This window comes from Oryx dammah, unplaced genomic scaffold (assembly GCF_014754425.2).
Source record: "Oryx dammah isolate SB20612 unplaced genomic scaffold, SCBI_Odam_1.1 HiC_scaffold_10, whole genome shotgun sequence".
NCBI lineage: Eukaryota > Metazoa > Chordata > Mammalia > Artiodactyla > Bovidae > Oryx > Oryx dammah.
This window is the reverse complement of record NW_024070194.1, coordinates 53,844,318-53,871,811: the sequence shown is the minus strand read 5'-3', so window position 1 is coordinate 53,871,811 and position 27,494 is coordinate 53,844,318. Positions and strand designations below refer to the sequence as shown.

Sequence of the window (27,494 nt, the reverse complement as noted above, 5' to 3'; positions counted from 1 at the left end):
GAAATGAGCAGTGAGGCTTGAGAAGTGGGCAGGAACCACCATATCACAAAGGGCCCTCCATGTAGCAGGGTTGGATAGGACCTTCTATTCCTTATTATCAAGGTAATAAGATGCTCATAACCTTGTAGCTCAGTCAAGTATACACCTTCAATGCAGGAGGAGTCTGCCTGCAGAGTCCACCTGCAATGCAGAGACCCCGGTTCAATTCCTGGGTTGGGAATATCCCCTGGAGAAGTAAATAGCAAGCCACTCCAGTATTTTTGCCTGGGAAATCCTGTGGACAAAGGAGTCTGGCTGGCTAGAGTCCATGGGGTCACAAGAGTTGGACACAACTTAGCGACTAAACCATTACAAGATGCTCATTACAGAAAATTCGTAAAAACAAGAAGTCAAAAAGGAAACCACTCCCCTGAGACTTTATATCTATCTTCCTATACATTTCCTTACATAGTTGAAACTGTATATTTTACAGCTTTTGGTTGTTTTATGTTTTAAGAAGTTTTGTTAAACACTTCTCCATGACACCAAAGGCTTCATAAACATCTTTAATGGCTTGACAGTATTTCATAATGTAATCAAACAAATTAATTCCTTTAATGTTCTGTGTTTATTCCCAACATCGCAAACTTACATAGGATGCTTTAAAATCTTTTTGTATTTTACATAAATTTCTTTTAAAAATCCTTGGTAGACGTCAAACGGCTTTCTACCGAACTTCTGCGATTTACTCTTGGAAGATTTCTGCTTCAGATCGTTTTGAACAGTCACCATGGATGCGGTGTGATGGATGAATGGGGACGGGGTGGGAGTGGAGACCTGTGTGGTCCAGGTGTGAGGACCTGGGCGTCCGGCAGCCTGGCTACAAGGAGGCGGCTCCACCCCCAGGCGTGGGGCGTAGTCCGGAAGCTAGTCATAAACACAGAACTCCAGATCTCGGCCCAGCTCGCCAGCCCCCCGCCCCCCCATTCCAATCTGCATGTTAACAAGATGTCCAGATGACCCTATGCCCTTTCAGGTGTGAGAAGCACTGATCTAGACCAGTGGTTTCAAACTGCACACTGAGAATCACCTCGGGAGCTTTAAAAATTCCAACGTCTCCGTTACACCCCATTCCTATTGAATCTCCGAGAGTGAAACAGAAACAAAACCTCCAAGGGGTTTTGGCTCCAATGTACAGCCAATTTTGGGAACGTGTGATCTAGAGGCAGAGTCTAGAAAGAAACAAGGGTTTGTTGGGCTCAGGTGGCTGAGGAACAATTATGACGGAGGGCGGGGGGACGTACACTGCGCTTGGAATTCTGCACATTGCATACCCAGCACCCAGGCAGAAGACATAATTACTGTAGGAAAGCCTGACTGATGCCCGTTCCCTGAACTAAGCGCTCAGCCAGCCAAGCCACTGCTGGTGGCCGCTCACCTAAGCGAGCGCTCCCAGATCCCGACCGCTTGCCCCGCCCCAGTCCGCGCGGTCCCCGCGAAAGACTTGGGGCGCGGGCGCAGGCGCACTCGCCGCCGCGGCTGGGACGGCCGCCGCTGACGTCAGGACGCCTCGCGGGTTCTAGGCCCCCGCCCGGGCTCCCGAGTTCCGCGCGGGCTGTGCGGGGGCGGGGCGTTGGGCCAGCGGAGCTATCCCGGCAGACCGCGCCAGTTTGAATGAAAGCTCCTCAAGATGGCGGCGGCCGGGGCCGAGGCGCCAGGAGGTGAGGGCTGGAGAGCGGCGCCCCGCACTGTCCCCTGTCCGCCGGGCAAACTCCCAAAGCCCGGGAAGCGGGGCCGGAACGCGCGGGCCTGCCGCAGAGCGACGCGGCGAGACATCGCCTTCCGCGCGGCTGACACTGCGGCCCCCAGACGCGTGCCGCGGGCTCCTCCCTGCCCCCGGCCCCTGACCCTCCTCGCGGCTCGGCCCGCCCGCTGCCCGCAGTCTCTTCCCGCGCCCGGCCCTTGCGAGGCCCGGCCCCCACCCTCCGCTGCCGTCCCACGGACCCGGCGGCCCAGCCCCCGCCGCCGGCCGGCCCAGAAACCCCACCCCTCCCGACCGCTGTTTGGGGGCACCCGGGTGGCTACGGCGGATCCTTGCGCGCCTCGAGGTCCGTGGACACGAGCGGGGCGCGACTCCTTTGTGATGGTTTGAGCGGGACGTTTGCGGTCGGGCTAGCTTTGGAACTGGGAGCGGGAGGATCCCGGTGGTGTGGGTGTGACCTCAGTGTCGGAGGAGCAGAGAGAGGTCGGGGCTAAGAGGTGTGAAGGCTAAGAAAATAGATGAGTGAGGATGTACCCCGATTCGGACGCACGGGGAGGACCGGTTCGCCTTTGGAGGAAGTCCCACTAAGTGGGTACTGGAGGCGTTAGCCCCTTGCTCACGGGAATCGTCATCCCCGCCGGGAGGGAACTTGCGTGCTGTTTCTGTGGTCGCCAAAGAATTCGGTGCTGAACGTGTGTTTGTGCGCGCGCTCCAAGATTGGAACTTTCAGTGCATTCTGAAACAGAAAGGTGTTTTCCAGCACTGCGCCTCTCTGCATGGATTATGGACTCATTATCGCCCAACTTTTCCTCCGCTAGGGGTTAGTGTGAACTAGTGTCAAGTTTTTGGGGTGGTCATGAAATGTTTATTCTTACCAATGAATTCTCTTTCTACTTTATTAGAGATAGATTGGTTACCAGGGGGGTTGCGGTGTCGTGTGTTCCAAGTTTTACTCTCAAAACTAGCATTTCCGTGGAGGGTTGCGTCTTGAATTCTTCTGTTACTTGCACTAAGTGAAATTGGTAGGAACAGGAGACAGGTACACCTTGGGTAGAAAGTCCAGGTGATGAGCATAACGAGGTTAGCTCTACACAAAACATCCTAAGGCTTTTTAAATGGAAGGGATGGATATAAGGGGCGGTTTGTATTTCCACTACTTCCCTACCCCCAAACCACCCCTCAAATTTTTTAGGGGAAAATACATTTCATTTTCTTGATCTAGAACTGAGTTCTTTTTTGGAGGGGTGGGGCGGCTGGAAATCATATTTCAGGTTTTCTGACCATGAGACCCCTGGGTGAGTTTGGGAGGGCGAGGAACGGGTATACTAGGAACAGCTCTTCTCTCTTCCTGGAAAATTACCTCCAAACCCAAAAGGTTATCACAACTACCTTGGAGAGCTGCCAAGTAAAGCGTGCGTTTACTGATGGGTTTTGTTTGGTTTACTCCCAGTTTACTCCAGCCCTCACATTTTTTTCAGTGAAGCTGAAACCCAGAAAGATGGAAACCTCCCTAAAGTCATGTAGCTAGGGGGCCCTCGCGGGGCCTGGAACAGAGGACCCTTGATCCTCTCTGGTGCTTCTCGTGGCACTAGCCGGAAAGCCAAGTTTATTCTATGTTTCTAAACGTCAGTTTGTGTTAACCTATTTAAAAAAAAAAATTATTTACTTAATTTGGCTGTGCCAGGTCTTAATTGGAGGTACACCATATCTTCTATCTTAGATGCCGCATATGGGATCTAGTTCCCTGACCAGGATTGAATCTGAGCCCCTGTATTGGGAGCTTGGAGTCTTAGCCGCTGGATCACCACCCTGTGTTAACCTATTTTTAATGCAGTGTGGTGGCATACTCTTAACAGGAATTTGAGGGTAGACTCTTCCACAGCACTGTTACTGGCTTCTAGAAGGTTGATGATGAGTGTATCTAATTTTCTTCAGGCTTGGTGTAAATTGAATACTCTGTATTGTCATCCTTGGCTTTGAAAACAATACAGGAAGTGAGTATTACAAAACTCAGTATACTCTTCATTATTTTATTGTAGCTCTTGGGTTAATTTACCTTGCTAAACTACATTGCTGCATGGGCAGAATTGAAGTTAAAATTTCATACAGCCTTCCCAAATAGGAAAAGTGGATCATATGATGTCACGAGTATATAACTATAGAATTAGATTACAGTTCTCACTGCTGGACAAAAAGAAAGGGAAAATTACTTTTTAACAATGTAAGATTATTTTTAAATATATTTAAGATGTATCTTTAATAATTTTGTGCTTGATGTCTACATTTGACTAAAACAGCAATTCTATATAGAATACAATGAAAAAGTTAAAAATACTATCTCAGCCTATCTATGTGTAATCTTATGAAAGCTTATAGACATGAAACATTTTGTTCAGGTGGCCTAGTGGAAATTGATATAGTAGGGCAGAGACGCATGAGAAAATCCAGGAAGAAATATTTACCAAAATAGTTCTTCAGTGGTTAAATTTTCTTAGACATGTAAATGGTTTCTTGAATTTTTAGTCTTATAAAATTGCCAGTTGAAGGGTGGGGATATAGAAGTCAAGATTTTTTGTTTTATTTTATTTTAATTGAGTAGCTATTTCATTAGTAAAGAATTCTATTTTCTTATTGTAGCTTGGTGTGTGCCTTGCCTAGTTTCACTTGATACTCTTCAGGAATTATGTAGAAAAGAAAAGCTCACATGTAAATCGATTGGAATCACCAAAAGGAATCTAAACAATTATGAGGTGGAATACTTGTGTGACTACAAGGTAGTAAAGGTAAGGCAAATATCTAGACCCTTAAAAAAGACCTAATCAGACCTCCCTTTAGTATTTCATATTTCTGTAACATAAAAATAACCTTAAAAGTAAGCAAAGCTCTTCTTAATGGTTACAGTTCTTAGCCATGATAAATTTATATGTCATGTCATCTGTTTTGCCAACTAACATTGAAAGGATTTTAAAGCATAAAATGTTCTTACATTCAAATATTTCAAGGTGCTTATGTCATTCTACATCCAACTCTTGATTATCTCCATGTGGATTACCAGAGCAAATGTTTTAGCTCCGATTGGCTTCTCCTGCCTTCGTTTTGTTCCTGAATCATATTTCCCCACTATCAATCACCTGAGATGAACCTAGAAATTCAAGCCAATTTTAATGTTACCAAATCTCAAGAAGCATCACCATTTGTATTTCCTGCCGTCCTGTCAAACTCAAGATAGCAATGAGGTTTTGTTGTGCAGTAGAACAGCCTGGAGTTCAGTCATCTCTAGCCTTTGTCTAGTACCTTGTGACTCCAGAAAAGTCATTTAACTTCCCTGGGCCTCCCTGTATTTCTGTTTCTCTCGAAAATGGCAGGGTTGTTCTTCAAGAAGCTCTCACCATCTACACTTTACCGTATGCTTTTGAGTAATCCGTCTCTCCGTTGCCTACCTGGTCTGTAGGAACTCTGGCTGTGCATCTGTCAGTTCTTCTGGATGAATGAATCAGAAATCCTGGTTTCCTTGTTTTCCTTCTCTTTCATCTTCCACGTGGATTCTGCCATTAAATCAAATTCTTCCTTTGAAATATCCATCTTCTTTTGGTCTCACTGGCTTCCTCAGTGGAATGTTGTGATGAAGCATTTACCTGCCTAGCAACTAAACAACAACAAAATTTTACCTACACTGTCAGCACTCTCTGTACTCAAGGTTGCAGTCTTCAACCCCCAAACCACCCAGTCATCTGCCATTTCAGTTTATAAACTCTTGCCTGGCTAGTATAGCTGCAGGGGTCATAGAATCACACTTCTTGGCTCCATTACATATTATTTCTGTTCTCACACTGCTCAGTTCCACAGGACAGGCTTTTTATCTTTCGCTTGCTTCTTCCATTCTTGTCCCCAGCTTTCCCAATTATAACTTTTCTGGACTTCTTACTCTGTCCCTCACCCTGTCATACTCAGCTGCAGACTTCTACCTCTTTGGATTCTTCAAGTATGAACTCTCAACTTACTTTACACCAGTTATCTGTATCTTTGTTCAGAGGTTGCACCTATTTTTCTTTTTTTTCCCCTGCCCATCCCCTTTAGAACTTTGCTTAATCTTTGATGTCTTTTTTTTTTAATCAAGTGCTATTTTTCCACTGGTTTATCTTAATTGATAAATCAGATTTTCCCTAATTTTTCTTTAATATTGCGTCCCCACTCAAGCATTTCCTATCTTTTCCTTCTTCTTCATTTCCCATCAACTTTTAAATACAGCTTTATTGACACATGATTCACATACCCTACAATTCACCAATTGAAGCTGTACAATTCAAAGCTTTTTGCACACTCACAAAATTATTCCAAAATTGGTTGTAGGAGTGGTTGCACATTTTCATTAACCTAAAAAGAAACCCCATACTGCTTAGCCATCACCCCCCAAACCTCTCCAGATCTTTTTCCCGTTAACCCTCAGCAACCACTAGTCTACTTTCTGTCTCAATAGATGTCCCTATTTGGACATTTCATGTACATGGAATCATATAGCAGGTATGTGGTCTTTTATGATTGGCTTCTTGCACTTAGCATAATATTTTCAAGGTTCATTCATACTGTAGCATATTATCAGTATCTTTTTTATTGCCAAATATGTCATTATATGGACGTAGCACATTTGATTTATCTGTTCATACTTGATGGACATTTGGGTTGTTTCTGTCTGGGGGCTGTTATAGATAATGTTATGAACATTCACATGTGAGTCTTGATAGGGGCATGTTTTCATTTCTCTTGGATATATACCAAGGAGATGAGCTGTTGGGTCATGGTACCTCTGTGGTTTAACCATCTGAGGAACTGCCAAACTGTTTTCCAAAGTGACGCCACCATTTTACATTCCCACCACCAGTGTATGAAGGTTTTGATTTCCCCACATCTTCACCAATACTGTTATCTGACTTTTTGATTATAGCTGTCCTAGTGGGTGTGGAACATCTCGTTCTTTTGATTTGCATTCCTCTGATGGCTAATGATGCTGAACATCTTCTCCAGTGCTTATAGCCATTTGTATATCTTCTTTAGAGAACTATCTATACAGATCCTTTACCTATTTTTTAAAGTTTTTAAAAATTTATTATTTATTTTTGGCTGCACTGAGTCTTCATTGCTGTGCAGGCTTTCTCTGGTTGTGGCGCACAGGCTTCTCACTGTGGTGGCTTCTCTTGTTGCAGAGCTGGGCTCTAGGGCACAGGTTCAGGGTTAACGGTGCATGGGCTTAGTTGCCCCGTGCATGTAGGGTCTTCTCGGACCAGGGATGGAATCTGTGTTCCCTCCATGGGCAAGCTGATTCTTAACCACCATATCACCAGGGAAGTCCCTACCTATTTTTTTGAATTGGGTTGTCTTTTTCTTACCGATTTGTACTAGTTCTTTGTATATTCTAGATAGTCCCTTATCAGATACACAGACTGCAGAAAAGTTTGTGCTGTAGCTTGCTTCTAGTTTCCCGTCTTACTTTATAACCCATTCCATTTTGATTTATGCTCCTATAAGTGACTTCCTAATTGCCACATTTGCGGACCTCAGATCTATTCTCCTTCTTTGCAACATCCTACCCTGTTGGCTACTCTTTCTTCCTTGAACCTTTTGTCCTGGAGAGACTGCCTGGGTTCAGATTCTGGCTCTACCGTGTACTAGTTGCAAGACCTTCAATACATTACCTGGTTCTCTTTCCTTCAGTTTCTTCCGAGATGAGTGGACAGTACCACCTCATAGGGTTTCTGTTAGCAGACTGACCCGTGGTGGTGATGTGGTAGCAGCATGTGCTGTCATTGTTTCTCACCTCAGTCTCCACTCTTTCCACCACCAGTTTCTCTTAATGCTCTTTCTGAAGCTCCTTTGCTGTCTCTTGCCTGTCCTTCCTCTGAAATGTCGATACGTACTCGCCAAGGCTCTCTCGGCCCTCTTCTCACCTGGAAGCTGCTCTGTGGATGGCCTCTTCTCGGTGGTCTCTACTTGCATTCATTTGGCTGCTGCTGCTGCTGCTAAGTCGCTTCAGTTGTATCCGACTGTGAGACCCCATGGACTACAGCTCACCAGGCTCCTCCGTCCATGGGATTCTCCAGGCAAGAGTACTGGAGTGGGGTGCCATTGCCTTCTCCGTTGGCTAGTGACCCTCAGATCTCTGTGAGGCATTGTTTTCTTTCTGCGCTTCATTTCAAACTGGGCACCCTGTAGGTAACCACATTGAACGTATTAAAAACTGTACCCATTTTCCCCATCAAACCTGCATCCTGATTGAGTGTCCCCTATCCAGCTTCATCAAATTATAATCTTCACAGGGACCTATCCTTATAAATTCTTCTTTCCTCCCTACCCTCTAAACCTAATACGTCATCTCATTAGATGGTCTGTACCTCTTAGAGACCATATGCCTCTGTCTTTTGCTGTTAATTCCTGTTCCACTTTAATAGAGAGTTACTTACCAAGGAATCTGTGCTTACATTGAAGGAGCTGCCAATCTTTTTTCTTATTCAGAATTCTTAGTCTTACAGTTCAGTTTGGGTAACTTTTGCTGTCCTTCAACCTTCTACTTTTGGTTTCTTACTTTGGAATAAGCATGCTTCCCGCACGTATGTCCTCGACAACCCACTTATATCCCTCACTTCTTCTCCTGCCTAACACAGATTATTGAATCTGTAAGCCAGTATTACTTCAGTGTATGTCTACCTTTTTTGTCTGTCTCTCTCTGTCTTACAGTCAGGGCAGGTGAGAGATCTTATGACCCTGTCCTTTTACATATTCCCCTCCATTTAGCTCATAAAAGAGATTGTCTCAGCACCATCTTCTTCAGAGTCATTACAGTCTCTGAAACACAGCTCTGATTGCACTAGGACCTTCCTGTAGCCCTTTCAGTGGCTCCCTGGTGTCTGCCAATCTAAACTGAGTCCCTTTGGACTGATGTTCTCTATCACTGGGCCTCAAAACCCCTTCCCAGCTTTATCTCCTATAACATATCCTACTTCCCAACCACACTGATATGCTAGAAAGTTCTTCCATGTAGCTGAGGCTTACTGAATGTGTAGTATGAGCTGAGCATTGAGAATTTAGCTTAACAACAGACAGAGCTTATATTCTAATTCCTGAACACATCATGCACCTTCGTGCCTTTTGACTTTTCTCGTCCATTTCTCTCTCTGAAACATTGTTTTTCTTCTCTCCTTTGCAAAATCCTGCATGCCTGCAAGCTTCAGCTGAAAGGTAACACCAACCACAGAGGCTCCTTCCTTGCTCACCTCAGCAAAATTACTTTCTTTATATTCAGGATAAGCACTGTTCTTGTCATTATTCTAAAACTTTTCACATTTTGTGGCTTTGTTTCATACCTTCCCTCCTTAACTATCCACCATTTGAGGGCCAAGACTATGTCTTACTATAAACTGAAGTGTACAGTGGGTATTTAGTTCATGGTTGATGAATTGGTTTTTTATGTCAGTGGTTTCTCCAGTCCTCACAATGACCGTTGGACCAGGTCGTCATAGCGTCATGCTTAAATGACAGCACCAATTTACTGACTGATGTCTGCTGATTCATCTTTCTGTAGTCTCACTCAGTAAACATTTGAGATTCTTCTTTGTATCAAGTGCTACATTAGGCAACGGGAACATAAAGATTAATGAGAATTGGCCCCTAACCTTAAGGAACTCACAGCCCAGTGAACAAGATTGATAAGTAAACCAGCCAATGCTGCATTGACTAGTAAGCACTAGGACAGACATCCTGACACGACTGGTGGGAGGAAGGCCTAGGCTGACTCTGAGAAGGCTTCCCGGAAAAGATAACATCCAGCTGGGACCTCATAAGACGAATGGAGTCTTACCTTAAGGCTTTAGCACAGAGAATGGAGGGCAAGGATCTGGGATTTGGAGATGGTGAGAGACAAGTGAAGGAACTCCAGCCGTCCTACTGCAGAGAGCATCATCTGGTTCTAAAAAGTGTGGCACGATGTTCAGAGGGTTCTCTCTTCTCGGTGAGGGAGAGAGCGGATTAGCAGGGAGGGAAATGACACATGTACAGCCTACATGTTCTGAAAGGCTGTTGTAATGTAGGCGAGAAGTGGTTGTGTCCGAACTAAAGTAGTGACAATCAAGATGAAAAGAAGTAGATGATTTGCTTCATTATCAAGGATGTAAAATTTCAGTCCGTGCTTTAGCAGTCAGGGAGTTGGTTGGGGATCCAGCACTGGAAAGCTTGCGGTGGTGGTGGTGGTAGTCCTATTCACCGAGACCCAGACAGGAAGATGAGGCTTAATGTAAGGAGGAGTAGGAGAGGGGGCCAGATTGAGGTTGGAGAGGAAGGTGGAGAACATTTAAATGTGAGCTGAACCAGTAGGTGGTTGGAAGTGAAGTGAAGTCGCTCAGTCGTGTCCAACTCTGCGACCCCATGGACTGGAGCCTACCAGGCTCCTCCGACCACAGGATTTTCCAGGCAACAGTACTGGGGTGGGTTGCCATTTCCTTCTCCAGGGGATCTTCCCAACCCAGGGATCGAACTCAGGTATCCCACATTGCAGGCAGACTCTTGACACCCTCTAAGCCAACTTGAGGAAGACAGGTGGTTGGAAATGTGGCTTTAAATCAAGAGTGAGAACTGACTGGTGACATTGCCCTTGAAGTGATTGGTGGAAGAATGGGGACTGAAGCCCCAGGACTGGGTACACTTACCCCTTCATTAACCCACAGATATTTCTCCAGTCTTCTACCGCCTATCATGTCACACCCTGGGCACTAGCAATCTCAGCAGTGAATGACACAGAAGTATGGTCCCTGATGTCATGGAATTTGCCTTTTGGTGAGTGTAGAAAAACCTCAACTATCACTGTACCAAGAACTTAATAATAGTTGAGATGAGGCTAGTGCAACAGAAGGCTGTAGCTCATCCTGGAGAGAGAGGCAGTTGTCTATGAGGAACTGATTTCAGACTTAGTACTAAAGGGTGAGATAATGGGGAAAGGTCCTGAGTCGGAAGAGAGCCTGACTTCTCCAAAGACTTTGAAGCATGGTTGGAACATAATAAGCCAGAAGGATTGAAATGAGGCTGGAAGGATGGGGCAGGGCCCAGAAAGTGCCACTTCTTGTAGGCAGAGAGAGGAATTCTTGACTTTTAAGTTCTGATCAGGGGAGTGACATGGGGGAGAGGGGTCAGGAAGGGGGCTGTTGCACCACGAGTGGATTGAAAGGATAAGAGGCCATTGCAATAATCCACCAAAAAAAAGGGGAGACGAGCCAAGATCAAGGAACAGGAAGGGGTACTCACAGGGAAGAGCTGTCCAAGGACAGACACAAACTGGCAAGAAAGGTAGGACAATCAGAAGAGTAAACCATGGAAGCTCGAGGAGCAGTTCTCGTCAGTAAGATAGTCATGACGAGCGGGGTCAAAGCAGAAGTGGAGCGCTACCCTTTGGACTGAGGAGTGGACAGGTCACTGATGCCCTTAGAGCAGTTCTGTGGTTTGGATAGAAGAAGCCAAAATAGAATGAATTAGAGTAAGTTGGAAATGAGAAAGTAAAGTCAAGTAGCATGGGCAACTCTTCAAGAATTCTTGCTTTCAAGAAGGGATGTGTAGGGTCTAAGAGTGTTGCTAATTTAATTTAAAAAAATATCTGACTAGATAATGTGATTTTTAAAATTGAATGTTATAAAGCATTTTATATTGGAAAAAAAAAAAAAATCTTCCACCCTGTGACCTTAGTCTCTGATCTCTAAACTTTTAGTAATTTATCATATCTTTTAGAGATCCCTTCTTTATTCAAGCATTTATATCTCAAAGGAGGTTTAGTTTAATTTTGCTTTTAAAAAATTAAGGGAGAGTCAGATGCTAGTGAAAATCAGGAGAGAGCAAGAAACTGAAGAGACAGGAGAGGGAGGGAATTGATGGAGGAAGGGCATCTCTCCTGCTGTATCCACGGTTCCCTTCATCTCTAGTTCCACATCCGTGGAAGGGTGGAAAGTCGAAAGTCAGGGCTATGTGTAGAGAAATAATAACCTCCCAGAAATAATAGGGGAGGTGGGGGATAGGGACCTGGAAGAAAATGGAGAAGGTCTGGAATAGCCAACTCAGGATGGGGAAGGAATACCAACTGGGGGAACAACGGGACAATTACCATGATGGGCTCCTATTGGGGTCCAGTGGAATTCAAAGGATGTGAATTGGAGTCTCGGTGCTATGTGATTTTTTTTTCCTTAATGCCACATGTTTGCCATTGTTACCACTTCATGCAGAAAAGTTTGTGACAAAACTGTGAGTGCTCTTTATTGACAAACTCAGCTCATCACTGAAGAAGTCCTTGGGAATCAAATATTAAAGAAATATTACCTAAAGGTTTGACTTCTTAAAGTTTCCAGGTCATTCTTTGTCTCTAGGACTAGCACTAGACTGAATGACACATATTAACAAAATATCCACATTTCACCATAGTCATATTCCTTAAAGACAGCTGCAGTTAGGGTGGTTTGTTAAGAAATGGAATAATAGAAATCATTAGACTAAAACCTAAATTTTAGAGGTCAGGAAAAGAGCTCCATGACTTTTCCAGGGTCATGTTGTTCATTTGTGTCAGTTTTGGGCCTCTAACCCAATCCTCACAATACGTACATTCTCTCAATCAGTGGTGTGAAAATTCAGTGACTTTCCACTGACCAGAATAATTCTCAAACTGTGTTCCCATGTAACAGTGTGATTTTCATATTCAGATTCATGCTCTTCTACCATTAATATGGAATATTATGATCTCAAAACTTACAGGGGAAAATTAGCTAATGAGAGGTAGATTTTAATTGTTTTTCTTTTTTGTGCTCCCACATATATGCATTTTAAAGAGTTTGTGCTTGCTACCTCTTTAGTGGCTACAGGCAAGAGGTAACAGATACTAACAGATATTTTAAAAAACCCATGAATTGTTATCTTCAGGTTAAGTTGAACAGCTTGTATTTCTTTTAAGGATTCATATGGTTACTATTGTGATTTTTTAATATTGCGTACATATTAGTAGTCACATTTTTTGTTACACATTCAGAAACGTTTAGTAAGTGCCTAGGATATAGTGGGGAATTCTGCTTGGTGCTAGGGCTACCAGGAATCAGATTGCTTCCCTCCTGCAAATGAGTTGGCCAGAATATTTGGGTTCTTCCATCAGATCATACAGAAAACCCAAACGAACTTTTTGGCTAACCCAATAGTTTCTATTAGAAATGGGAACACAAGTTGGCAATAATCAGTCCTCCTCGGGCAAGAGTGGCAAGGAAGACTCCACAGGAGAGATGACATTTGAGCTGAGTTTTAAAAATGGGTGAGTTTTTCTGCACAGAAAAGATGAGACTGAAATAGGTGTTCAGTAGACAAATGGAAGCAGACATTCTAACTAGAAATAACTGTGTGAGCAGAGCAACATAAAGGTGGGAAGACAGCAGTTCAGTGTGGCTGGAGGGTGGTGTGTGAATGGGGCCATATTGGAACACTGAGTCAGAGACCCAATCAAGAATAATCTTTGTTATAGTTGGAAGTTGGAGTTAATTCTTTAGGCAGTGGGGGAACCATTAAAATTTTTAAGCAAGAAAATAACAGAACGACTGGTACTGTGGTGGGGGGGGTGGTGCTTTTTGTTTTTATTAAAAATCTACACTTTAGTAGAGAAGGATAGATGGATTGTTGTTAGTCCGGAGGCAGGGAAACTAGTAGGAGATGAGTGCCATAATCTGGGCAAGACTGAAGGCTTGAAGTAAATAGCATTATGTTAATAGAGGTGGATGAAAGGATCTAAGGAAGCTCGCTGATGGGGGATTGAAGGGAAGAAAGACAAGAGATTGACCTCCTGATTTGCAGCTTGTGTGACCAGGCAGATGGGGGTAAGGCTGCTTTGATGAGAATACAGAGCGAAACTGCTTAGGAACAGTGGTGAGTTCCCTGTGGGCAGATTAAAAACCTGCTGGACATCCAGTAGGTCACTGACTCCATGGGGTTGCAGCTAAAATTCTGGGAGTGTCAGCGTACAGTTAAGACCGTTGGAGTAATGAGGTTGCCCAGAGAGAACATTTAGAGGAAGAATTCTTAGACTAGAATCCAAATATCCTGAAATTACCCATTGTATCATACATGTAACTTTTGATAGGGGAAAGTCTGTAGCTCTCTGGAGATTCTCAAAAGAGACAAAACACTTGTTTAGTGTGAAAAGGGACCAAGGACAGAATCCTGAGTGACTACATTGTTTTAAGTGATGAGCAGAGATCTCAGCAAAGAAGGCAGGGAAGGAACAAAAATGGAGAGAGAACTATGATACCAAAGCCTAAGGAATGGCCAGATGAGGACTGAGTTGGCTTGGCAGTTGGAAGATTGGTAAAATGTTCTAATAGACGAGATAAAACTAAATGTATTTATTTTGAATGACACTTCCTACAAAAACACCATGGTTTCTAAGAGAGAGTTGTTAAAACCATTGGCCTACAACAAAGCTCAGATGCCTCAGTCAGGTGTTCAAGGCTGTCCCAAATTTGCTCTTCTCTTGCTGTTGCAGTTTAATCTCTTGCTTCAGTGTTCTCAACCTCAAAGCTAGCTAAATCTGTTTCTTCACTGTTTTCTGGATACTCATGCAAATCTTAGCTCCAAGCTTCGCTTGTGTTTCTCATCCTGCCTGCCCTGTGCCCTGCGCAACAAACGCTATCAGTCTTTCACAGCGTAGTTTGTTCTGCTTCCTCTGTGCCTTTTTCTCATTGACCTATATTGATTTCCTTGTGTTTTAGTCATATTTATTGTCTTCCTTTTTTTGGCCTTTAAAGTTGTACCACCTTGCATTGCTCTTTATTTTACATACTACTGCCTTCCTTTCCCAGTGAGATTTTACACTTAAAGGCTAATATTATCTTACATCTCATCCCTCCCCCTAGTGACTGAACTTCCATATGCTCATTATAGACACTAAAATATTTGAATGAATTTAACCTAAGCCAAACATAGTGGGGGGAAATGTCTTGAAGAAAAAATTTCATATGATGCATTCCAGATTATACGGGAGTGATTAATGGATCATTCTTATGACTCCACTCCATTTCTATAGGTAATCAAGAGTTGACATTGACATCCTGTGAGACTTAAGAAAGTTTTGACTTTTATTTGAGAGTTTAGGGTATTGAAGTCATTGCATTTAAGTCAAACTGATTTCTGTATAAAATTATCTTATTTTTTAAAAAGGGAAATTTTTAATATAAAAAGTAAAATGAGGCATATATATAAAAAGTAAAATTTTCATTCTTATAAAATAAATCTACAAAGTAGAAATAAAATGTTACTAATATTTACATTGCACTCATACTTTAGAAGCACCTTTACCATCCATAAGTTAAATAGGTACAATGTAATTAACATACAAAATAATCACTAAAAATGCAAATGACTCATCCTTGAACAATATATTATTTTGAAAGCCGACTTCAGTGGCTTAGTGTTTTTAGTGTTTCATTGTTTGCTGGCAACTTTTGGTGTATAACTCAGGGCTTTGGTAGGAAAAATTGTAGCAGGAAAAAAAAAGAGGACCAGGGTTGCACTGTTTTATTTTGGAATCAGAAAAATGTAACTTTTATTTATAATTAAGGGGAATAGGTAATGTTACACAATGCCAAACCATCCTCATTGTTATTGAGCATTTATGTGCTAACAACAGTTGCAAATTGTGGTCACCTGACACAAGGGAGAAACCATGTTATGTTTTAGTGAGCCAGTTTGACTAACACTTCAATATATGTCTAGGCTTTTTCTTCCCTGGAATCATAGTATATATTTTCATAGAAGTACAGTTTTTGTGCATATGTTCATGCCGTAATTTAATCACTTTTTTTTTTGACTAAACATTTTTACCAATTTCACAAAGAAGCAGAGCTCTTTTCATTAACAAGCATTATTGTGTATTGAGTAGAATATAATAAAATATGGTGATAAGCTCCTTGAGTAGCCAGGTTGCCTTAATGCTCCTTACCCCATCGTGCCTCAGTACATTTTCTGGACCTGCCAGGTCATAATAAACTAGAACTAGTATGACACCCTTATTTTATAATAAAACTTCTATTTAAAATTTCAGGGGAAATCAAATGTATTCCAGTTAATTTTTTATCAATATCTATGAATTAAAATGCTAACTAAAAACCATAGAATGCAGTTTAATTACTTTATATTTCAGAAGACAGTTTACCCTAGCACTCATGGGTATATGTTTGCTATTCTAGAGAACAAAGAAAATTGAGACTTGAACAATTTATTATGTACAGTATGTACACTAGGCTTCTGCCTGCCAGTGCAGATGTAAGAGACCCAGGTTCGATCCTTGGGTTGGGAAGATCCCCTGGAGGAGGAAATGGCAACCGACTCCAGTGTTCTTGCCTGGAGACTCCCATGGACAGAGGAGCCTGGCGGGCTGCAGCCCGTGCGGTCGCACAGAGTCGGACACAGTGGGAGCGACCTAGCACACATGCTCCTACACTGGACTAGCTTTTTAAAGAGAAACTTGATACAGCGTTGGGAAGAAGACACAGCCTAACTCCTGGGGTGGGAAAGCAGGATTTCGGGGACCATGGTGACCAACAGCAGTCTGAAGGAGAAATCAAAATATTTGATCTTTGGTGCTTTGAGGGCCTATCACCTAATCCAGCCACAGGCAAGTGTCTCTGGAATTGTGCTGTTCAATAGAAATATGATACAAGCTACAGGTGTATACAGTCGGCCCTCTGTATCCCCAGGTTCTGCACCACAGGATGCAACTAACCTCAGAAAATATTTGAAAAAGGGAAGGTTGCAAAGCAAAACTTGAATTTGCCATGCGCTGGCAACTATTTATATAGCATTCACATATATTAGATCTAGAGATGATTTAAAGTATACCAGTAGGTTGTATGCAAATACTATGCCATTTTACATTTGGGACTTGAGCATAGTGGATTTTAGTATCTGAGAGGGGTCCTGAAACCAATCCTCTGGTGAATACCAAACGACAACTATAATTTAAAAAAAATTTTCTCATAACTGTGTTAAACAAAATGGAAAGAACCAGGTGAAACTTCTTTTAATAATACATTTAATTTAACCCCAAATATTATTTCCATGTGTAATCAATGTTTTTAAATTAAACAGTGTACATTATTTTTGTGCTGAGTCTTTGAAGGGCAGTGTGTATTACACATAGAGCACATCTCGGTTTGGACCAGCCACATTCAGTAGTGACATGCGGCCAGGAATGACGGAGACAGTTCACTCTAGGAAATCTAGGGAGCTTTGTGTGTCCTGGACATTAATGAAAAAGAACTACCCTCATATCCAATGTAAAATATTAAATTATAGACCTTGTTCAGTCACCAAGTCGTGTCCAACTCTTTGTGATCCCATGGACTGCAGCACTCCAGGCCTCCCTGTCCCTCACTGTCTCCTGGAGTTTGCCCAAGTTCATGTCCATTGAATCGGTTATTACAGACCTTAGAGGGTGGTGCCTGCGGCTGTGCTAGCCAAGCAAGCCACTGACCTATGTCATAAATTCGTTTTGGTACAGCTTATTTCCATATAAAGATAAATACTGTTTTGTTTAACTTGATCACTGGTAACATATTCATGAATTTCATTACTTTTATCTTTCTCCAGGTGTGACTCTTCTTGCCTGTGGTCAAACATTATGCTATATCTAAGTTTTCTGTACATATTTTATGTAACATAAAGAAAAACAGCTTTATTTTATGATTTGTATTTCATCTGCTAGTAACCTATAACTGTGTATTATGAATTTTATTAAGAAAAATAATAATGAATAGCCTTCAAGATATTAAATTATTTTCGGTAAATGGATATGTCATAATCTGATTTGCATTTTCTTTTATATTTTAAGGATATGGAATATTATCTTGTAAAATGGAAAGGATGGCCAGATTCTACAAATACTTGGGAACCTTTGCAAAATCTGAAGTGCCCATTACTACTTCAGCAATTCTCTAATGACAAGCATAATTATTTATCTCAGGTAAAGAAAGGCAAAGCAATAACTCTAAAAGAAAATCACAGAGCCTTGAAACCTGCTGTTGCTGAATACATTGTAAAGAAGGCTAAACAAAGGATAGCCCTGCAGAGATGGCAGGATGAACTCAACAGAAGGAAGACTCACAAAGGAATGATTTTTGTTGAAAATACTGTGGACTTAGAAGGGCCCCCTTCAGACTTCTACTACATTAATGAATACAAACCAGCTCCTGGAATCAGCTTAGTAAATGAAGCTACCTTTGGTTGTTCATGTACAGATTGCTTCTTTGAAAAATGTTGTCCTGCTGAAGCTGGAGTTCTTTTGGCTTATAATAAAAATCAACAAATTAAAATCCCACCTGGTACCCCCATTTACGAGTGCAACTCAAGGTGTCAATGTGGACCCGACTGTCCCAACAGGATCGTACAGAAAGGCACACAGTATTCACTTTGCATCTTTCGAACTAGCAATGGCTGTGGCTGGGGTGTAAAAACCCTTGTGAAGATTAAAAGAATGAGTTTTGTCATGGAATATGTTGGAGAGGTACGTTCACCTTCTCTCATAGCAGATAATGTACAAGGAAGGTTTATGCTTTTGAAAAGTTGCCTTTTTAACCTCCGTGACAAACATTTGGTAGGTTTTGATAATTGTCGTTGAAAATATGTACAAATTTCAGGTTTGAAAGAAGGGTTCACTGGCATCATTAAAAATATAAACTTGAATATGAATCAAAAAATTAATGACAAATGTAGTAGTCATCTTTCAACAAACACCCAGTCATAATCACGGAAACTGGCATTTGTAAATTTGAAAATATGACAACTATTTTTACACAAGAGTCCTAAGACAATTTTGAAAATCGGATCTAAATACATCCTGACTTGGAAACTTTGAGGGGGGGTATGGTTACTTTTTAATTGGAGGAAAATTGCTTTACCATGTTGTGTTGGTTTCTGCTGTACCACAACGCAAATCAGCCATATATATATATGTATCCCTACCCCGTCCCTCTTACGGCTCCCTGCCCCGATCCCACCCCTCTAGGTCATCACAGAGTACCAGGCTGGGCTCCAGAAACTGTTAAATTGTAATTCACTTCATCCATTTGACCAAATATGATTATGTGTAGTCAGCAAAACTCAGTTTTGTACCAGTAGGAAAGATTGTAGAGTAAATGGACGTTTTATGACCAAGTACTGTAAAATACACATAAAAACAGGTATTGCATCCGCCAGCAAAGAATGTCCAAATCCTTTGTAACTTGGTTACAAAGACTGTTCTCTAAATTACCAAATACTAAGCAAATTTGTTTTTATACATGCAGTGTAGATCTACAGAAGATAGTATTTACTGCATACTATTCTAAGCACCTGGTGTTTTAACTTATGAATCTGTCAGCAACTCTATGACATGGTAGCATTCTCTCCATTATTATAAAGGAGGAAACTGAGGCACAGAGAAAAATTAAGCAACTCACCCAGGGTCACTTAATAGTAACAAAGAACCAACATTCAAAACCAAGGCTCTAGAATCTTTACCCCTGCACCATTCTTCCCCAGACTGAATGGTGGGAGAGGCTGTGGCTAGAAAAATACAAGTGTGACTGCATATCTGGGGTTGTCAACTCAGATATTTTAGAAGTTGTTTGGAACTGGATCACCTTTAAGTATCTGCATTCACCCAGAATTCTCAGGTTAAATTGCATCCCTATTTTGATCCTTAAATTTTTAGACAATGGCAGATTATTATAAATCACTATTCAGGAGACTGGATCTCATATAATCAAATCATTCTCTTTTTGAGTTTAATAAATGTAGCTGAATTTGGTTGCCACCATGAATCACTTGAGACATTTTTGGCTTCTTAATCTGAGCATGTGGTGAAGCTGTGTTCTTCAGAGCGGAGCTGTATAGATGATGGTCGTGAGTTGCAGAATTTCATGAAAACTACCTGTTCTACAAAACTAAACTTGCCATACAGTTAACTGTGGATTTAACATATGTGCTTTCCTGTATTTGCAACTAATTTCCAGTTGTAACTACACACAGATTGATTCTAGGAAAATTAGCTATAGAGCACAGATACTTGTAAACTTAGTTCTTTACATTCTGGTGTGTTCTACAGAGAGCTATCCTTTAGCTCCTGTATTGATATATTGAACATATCAATAAATTAGAACCAAAGTAGTATACTATTTCAGCTTGAGACTTGTTGGGTTGTCCTAATTCTCATTTAAATAGTCATACTTAGCACCCTCATTTTCTCCTCTCGTTTCCCCATCTTTTCATCTAGTTTTTCTAGAATAGTTTATGTAAATGTTTATTTTGATGGCACTTTTATTTCTTTTTATGCACTTGAAGGCCATTAATATATTAAGAGATTTATGGATGAATGTTTCTTCAGCAACAGCCATATAATATAGTTTTTTCTTTTTAGGTAATCACCAGTGAGGAAGCCGAGAGACGTGGGCAGTTATATGACAACAAAGGAATCACGTATCTCTTTGATCTGGACTATGAATCTGATGAATTCACAGTGGATGCAGCTCGATACGGAAATGTGTCTCATTTTGTGAATCACAGTGTAAGAGATACTTATTATAGACAGGACTAGAGCTACTTACTATAGACAGGACTAATTAGTACAGTTTTAAAAGATTTTCTGTACTTGAGGGATAATTATATACTTTTTCATTATTTCCAAAGTATTTTAATACAAGGGCTTTTTCTGTTAATTCCTGGTATTACTGCTCTTTTAGGAAAATTCATCAAGGTATCTACCAAATACTATCCATTTTAAGAATCTTTACATGTATTACTTCATTTAAATTTTCCAACAACTTTATAAGATAGGTATTATCCTCATATAGAGAAGGAAATTAATCACCAGAGGAGTTAAGAGGTAAAATGTTGAAAAATTAACACAGCTATATGGGTTACAGAAGTTAACACAGCTAAATTTAGGATGTATGACTAAAGAAAGATTGCTGTGTTCTCTAAAATTTTAGGATTTCTAGAGTACTGAAGTATTTAGGGCTACTTTTCCAAATTATGAATTAGTATTCTTAATTCCTATTTGAAACAAATTTAGAATACAGTTAGAACCTTAACTCCAGAAACTTACACTCTAAAAAGCTACACTCTATAAAAACTATAAGGGAGGTTAGGAGTTACTAGACACCTATTTAGTGCTCAATGGATAACAAAGTTTTAGGCTTGTGAGATTGGCATTGTCTCCATTTAATAGATATAAGGAAAATGTATCTCACAGAGTAAGTCTTACAGTTGGCCATAGAAGGAAGGTAGCCCATGATAATCTTTTGTTGGGTTTTATACCAAGAAACTAGTTTATGATGAGTAGTGAAATATCAGAGACCTTCTGACATCTTAGTTTACTGGTTTATTTAAACATTTAATTTTTTCTTAATGATAAAATGCTTTCCAAATAGATAACTCTATTCAAGGACAATTAAACAGTCATTTTTATTTCTTAGTATGATTCACTGGATCTTTCTTGCATATTCTAGAATTTAGTATAGAGTTCTCAAAATGAGGAATAATTCCAATCAAAAGTTTCAAGAAATGAAACTTCATGCATATGAAATTACATGATATGATTTTTTAAGAACAGTTACTGCAGTTCTTTAAGCCTTGCTAGAGCATCTTTTACTTCTAATAATCTATTTCTATGTCTAGATGTTCTGCATGGGCCTTCTTTGACTGTTTCTAGGCTTTCCAATAAACTTTTGATGCAGTAGTCCCTGCTTATCTGCAGTTTCACTTGCCATGATTTTAGTTACTGCTGTCAAACATTCTCCAAAAATATTAAATTAAAAATTTTAGAAACAAGCAGAAAATATATATATGCCTTACTAAAATATTTACAGGTGAAATGATATTATCTAACACTTGTATTAAAATTCTCCAGAAACAGTTAAGAAGTTGGGATTAGATGAAACAAGAATGACAAAAACGTTAACAGTCCTTGAAGCTGCATAGTGGATGTATGTGAACTTACTTTCTCTAGGTTTATGTCTGAAATTTTCTGTAAGGGAACACTTTTTGAGTGTGCATGCCTCAAAACCCTCTAAACAGTAAGCCACTTAATTTCTCATAGAATTTAACACTAATACTCTGGGAAATTAATGATTTTACATAGCATATAGAAGAGCTTATTCAATGTCATTTTTACTTAAGTGGGATCTCATGTTCCTTTTTAGTGTGACCCAAACCTTCAGGTGTTCAATGTTTTCATTGATAACCTCGATACCCGTCTTCCCCGAATAGCATTATTTTCCACGAGAACTATCAATGCTGGAGAAGAGCTCACTTTTGATTATCAAATGAAAGGTATGATTTTCAAATAGTTTCTTTGATGGAACTTCAGTGTGAAAAATCTAATTAGAATGGAAGACCTTAGAACATCTGAACCAAACTAAATACTAACTAAATAGAAAGGGGCAAAAAAGGCTATAAGAGTTTGTCTTTTCAATCAAGGGCCCAAAGCTAATCTGATAGAGTTAATGCTAGAATTCAGGTCTGCCTGACCTTGGGGGCTGAGTAACGCTGTTTCTTTACAGCACGTTGCTGCCTGCTTTTTTCAGAACTTCCACATAGAAGCTTATTTATTATAAGATCTTTTTTCAATATTACTTGTATTTAAAAAATTTTAGTGTTACATTTCTGAATGTTTACTAAGATGTATATTCAAAAGATTGAAAATATGATGTAAATCATATATGAGCTTATTCCATTCCTACTTGAATCTGGCTTTTAAAAAGAACATTGAATTCTCTTTGCTTTACTGTGAACACTTAATTTTATGTGCTTTACTATTTTCTTTGCTTAGGAAAGAAAACACATACTGTTTTTCTAAGTATGATGCCCATTACATATTGTGACTATATGACCTTGCTTTATGGCTCTTAAGAAATTTATGAGATGAATGCTTGTATATTGAATTTTACTAGTAAGTTTCATCATTTCACAAATCCATCCTCATAAATATCGGGTAATAACAAAACACTTTACCTCTGACTAGCCTATACCATCCTTTCGTGACATTTCATAATAATTTGTCTCTGAATATTCACACTTATACTTGTAACTGATACAAAATTTGAAACTTATTATGAATTGTCTTAAGTCTTTCTCCTGTATTTCTTTTTCTATGTATCCAGGTTCTGGAGATGTATCTTCAGATTCTATTGACCACAGCCCAGCCAAAAAGAGGGCCAGAACTGTGTGCAAATGTGGAGCTGTGACTTGCAGAGGTTACCTCAACTGAATTTTCAGGAAATAGAACTTATGACGATTATAGTGTTTTTTCTAATGTTAACATTTTAAAAGTATTTTGGACTCTTTTCATATTATCAAGATTATACACTACGATGATTTACAATTCACCTTTCAGCCTATTGACCAAATGCATTACTGATACTTTTGAGGAGAGGAACATAGGATCACATAGACTAATTCTAAATATACATATTTAGTGGTTAGATACCAAACATGAAAGGAAAACTATTTGTAAATCAACAGCTATATACTTAAGAGGAAGTCTATGTGAATATAGAGAAACGCCTCCTTCAGTGTTTAAGTATTAAACTGATGATGTAACAGTTGCTAAGATTGAACATTCAATTTGCCATACACCTTGAATTTAGAGAAATAGAGTTAGTTCATATTGGACAAATACACAAGTTCTATTTTTGTTACTGTCATTCCTGTTTACCTACTTACAATTCTTTGTACTTGTATTTGAGACAAATAGGTGATACTGAATTATACTCTATTTTCTATTTTCATTAAAACATTGGTATCTTAATGATATAGAAATTTAAGGTCTAAAATTAAATGTAAAAAAATTTAATTACAGCTTGATTTAATATTTTGAAGCAATCTAGACCAGTAGAAGGAGTGGATATCTGAACCAGTAAAAGATTTTTTAATCTTGTAGAAGAAAGGTATCTGAAGTTTCCCTAAAATTCTAGAATGGCTGGCTGATGCACTTCTAGGAAAGGATGGGGCATGGGGCCATGACGGTCTTTTGGAGTGCCAAGCAGGGGAGATGGAGCACTTTATAGGACCCTCTTGATAATATGAATCAGGCGATCTCTGCTGAATACCTCTGGTCTCCACAGTAAAAAGAAGATTATCTCTTTGGAACAGCTGTATGTAATGATAGTGTTCCACACAATAATTAACATTGCATCTTCTAAATTTCAAGTAGTTTTAACATTTCCTTGCCACTAAATTTAATTATTTTTATAATTAATAAAGGGCCTGCATGCCTTTCTTAAGAAGTGATCTATATTTTGAACAGATACTTATTTTATAAGTGAATTTTTTAATGTGATAAAGCTAAACTTGGCTTGGCCAAAGTATGTGTCTGAATTATGAGACCATTTATTACTTGAACTCTGAAGACTGAAGTGACTATATTGTTTGGGGCAAGGGGGTTGTTTTGTTTTTTCCTACATAGTGAAACCTAAGTTGGGGAAAAAACTATTTTCATCTCCCTCAGATCCCGGGACATGGTGTCCAACAGGACGGTGGCAGCGGCAGCTAAGTCTGGCTTTTGGTATTCCTGACCCACAGAACCCTTGGGTAAAACTGAGCTGACTTCAGGGATGCAGCATTTCACATCTTAATCCTTAACCTCTCTTCTTGGGAGAAGCTGCACTTTGTTAATATTGCTGTCACAGGACTTTGCTTTTTCATAGTACAGGGTGAATTGTTTACATGTTTGGAGCCTCAGAGTATATCTGCTTACCAAAATTTGGAGGCACCAAAGAAAAAAATATTTTTTTAGTGCCATTTCTTGTTGTTCTTGATTAAAAAAAAAAGTCACAAGGTGTCAGTGATTTTTTTTTTAAAAAGTCACAAATTTACAGCTGCTCCCAGGGGCCAGACTTACTTTGAATTATAATTCTCACAGGTTCAAGATGTAACATTGGTCAGTGTTTTACTGTCTAGTTATTTGATCTTGTCTACTCTGTGTTAAAGAAATGTAAAGCTGGAGAACAAAGGGAAAAATGACTATTTTCGGTAAACTCGAACTTGGTCCTTATTATAATAGAAATGTAATGAGCTTTTGACATTTTAAATACCCGCACTAACCATGAGTCGTTAAAAAAGCTGAACTTAAGCAGTAAAATAACAGAAACTAAATGAAGCTGTTAGGAGCTTTAACTATTTTAAGTCAACATCTAGCTTCTTGTTTCCTAATTTGGCAGAATTTGTTCTCTCAATATCAAGCAAATATGCAAGGGAAATATTTAGATCAAGTTTACAATATTTAGATCAAGTTAAAGCTGTAAATTAATCCACTGTTCAAGTTGTATTCATAGCAAGCACTGTTTTCAGTATCTACAGAAAAGGATTCTGACACACAGTTGGTAAGCTCAGGGTTTTTTCCCCACATATGCACAAAATCTAGACTGCACTTATTTATAGTTAAGCAGTTTCTCTTAGCAAAATAAATTTAGTTTAGCATTTAGTTTTCTTTTATTATGCCTTAGCTGTATTTCTCAATATTTTACTGTCATTTTCAGAAAGCTAAAGGGGCAGAAAATTATTGATGCATTCCTGACTACCTGTTACTGAGATTAACCAAAGGTTTATACCATTCTTTTAAATATTACTTTTAAGAAAGTTTTATTATTGTCATGGCTCATGTATTTGAATATTAAAGTACCATTTTCTACTTAGCATAAGGTAGATGGATGCTTAAATTTTTTGAGCATTAGTCACCAAGTACTTAAACAATTTTGCTAAGTTCTGCCTGGAAGTGCAGAGGAATTTTAGAATTGGAGCTGATGACCTCTGAGCAAGTCTTAGGCCCTCTGTATGTCCTCCTGTGTTTCTCATGAGTCGAGGAGGTTGGTGCTGTCTTCCCTAAACACACTGAAGAAATGGGCTTAGACTGCCGCAGTTAATAGTAACATCCCCACAATCAGAAACTACACTTGACTGCTTTTAACGTATTTGACCAACTTTAGGCAGACTTTTTTTAAAAATCAGTTTCTACTGTTAGTTTAAATAAACTGAAAAGTCCTGGATTCCTCTCTAAGGAAATGTGGCTAGCCATGGGGTTTTTTTGTGATAATATAGCTTGGCATTTTGAAACTTTTTTCACTTATACATCACAGTTCTTGAAGTAAAACTCAAATAGCCAGTGTAATTAATCCTATCCACTTTTATGCTCTTTTTGAAAGGCTTTAGCGCACAGTGGTTAAGAGCATGGCCTGGGGTGCCTGAGTGTCTTGTTTGAGTTCTGGCTTCACATCTTACTAATGAACTAACCCCTCTGCCTTAGCCTCCTCCTTTGTGAATGCAGATGGTAAGTGTGCCTACCTCATAGGGTGGTTGTGAGGAGTAAAGAGTATGTCAAAGAATTAAGCCTTGTTACAGAGGAAGTACCATATATCAGTATTAGCTGTAATTATTCTATACTGTAAAATATTCGGTGATCACTGCAGGGTTTTTGATCAAAGTCTGTTCTAGTACTCTTAGCCATTAAATACATTCAGCTAGCATTTATTATGCTAGAATCACATCTAGAACAAAAATATGGCCATATGGAATATTAAATTGATGGTGATTATAAAATACTACAATTATATTCAGAAGAACGTTTACAGGCATATTTTGAACACCCACCTTGGATCATAAGCTCTACTGTTAAGATGAAGTCTTAAGGGTCAGTGAGTATGTACAGATGTATACAGTAGTTACATTTGATTATGTGACTTATGATAATGCAGTATAATTAATTTTTAGAGGTAAAAATTAAAAATGAAGTCTCTGGGTTCCTGTAATAGGCCAGTTGTAGTTATGAGAGTTAAACATTTTGTAGTTGCCACTGGTCATCTCTAGTGACTTTATATTCACGTTGAATTTAGGTAATGGTACTCATAGGGGATCTGTGCAAAATATAATTCTTCCCCAGTCACACTGAGTCTGTAGAGTGTATTTCATCAAAAACTCAGGGTAGCATCTGAGCTAGAAAAAATGTTCCGTGTCCCCTTAAAACTCTGCATTCTTCAGCTCCTTCGCCAGCAGCTATATTATGGTGCTCAGCCCAGTCTCTGTTGGTGTACGTATTAATAAACTAATTGTTGAGTAATTTAGGACAGAGACACTTGCTGTAAATTATGATTCAACATATTCCTCAAAGAACAGAAAGGAGTAGCACCAGGCCCCCAACCCTCAGCCCTGAGCCTTATCACGTTGGGTTACCCCTCTCTGGTGCCAGTTTCTTAGCTGAAACTTAAAAGTCACTGTCCGGTTTTCCTCCCATGTAAATGGACATGGGCTAATTTATCCTTCTCCCAACACTTAGTAATGGAAAATTCCCTTCTGGACAAGTAAGAGGGCTGGCTTCCTAGGTCCACTTGGTATTGGCTCCCCTGAACACCCAGTTTAGTCTCCTCTCCCACTGATTCTGTCCTATAACCTTAATTGGTCTTATGGATTCAGTACTTATTTTTGGCTTATCTACAGTGCAGCATGGTGATAATGCATTTCAGTTTCATTGATCTGGAAATTGATTTTTAAAGACTCCACTTAAGTGAAAGCTCTGCTTTTGCTTTCTTAATATGAAATATCAGCAAACCAAAGTGTTTATGAATATCTGTGAATAAGTATATTAAATGCACATACATAACCTACTGGTGGGTTTTAAAGAGGTTGAATGCCTTTTAAGTATTTTCTTTAGGTTTTAATTTTACCACTGTCT

The 27,494-nt window shown here is 39.8% G+C and overlaps 1 protein-coding gene across 2 annotated transcripts; it reads left to right on the top strand.

Moving 5' to 3' along the window:
- The first annotated feature begins 1,520 nt into the window (after window positions 1-1,520).
- Window positions 1,521-26,574, top strand: SUV39H2 (suppressor of variegation 3-9 homolog 2). Of its 2 annotated transcripts, XM_040248990.1 has the most exons (6): window positions 1,584-1,700; window positions 4,379-4,524; window positions 17,625-18,296; window positions 20,190-20,336; window positions 21,973-22,102; window positions 22,933-26,574. In XM_040248990.1, the coding sequence occupies exons 1-6, from the start codon at window positions 1,670-1,672 to the stop codon at window positions 23,037-23,039; spliced, it is 1,233 nt and encodes a 410-aa protein (XP_040104924.1). In that variant the 5' UTR covers window positions 1,584-1,669; the 3' UTR covers window positions 23,040-26,574. The 2 variants fall into 2 exon arrangements, with proteins under 2 accessions (XP_040104925.1, XP_040104924.1); XM_040248991.1 differs by lacking the exon at window positions 4,379-4,524 and having other exon boundaries at window positions 1,521-1,700.
- The last annotated feature ends 920 nt before the right edge of the window (window positions 26,575-27,494 follow it).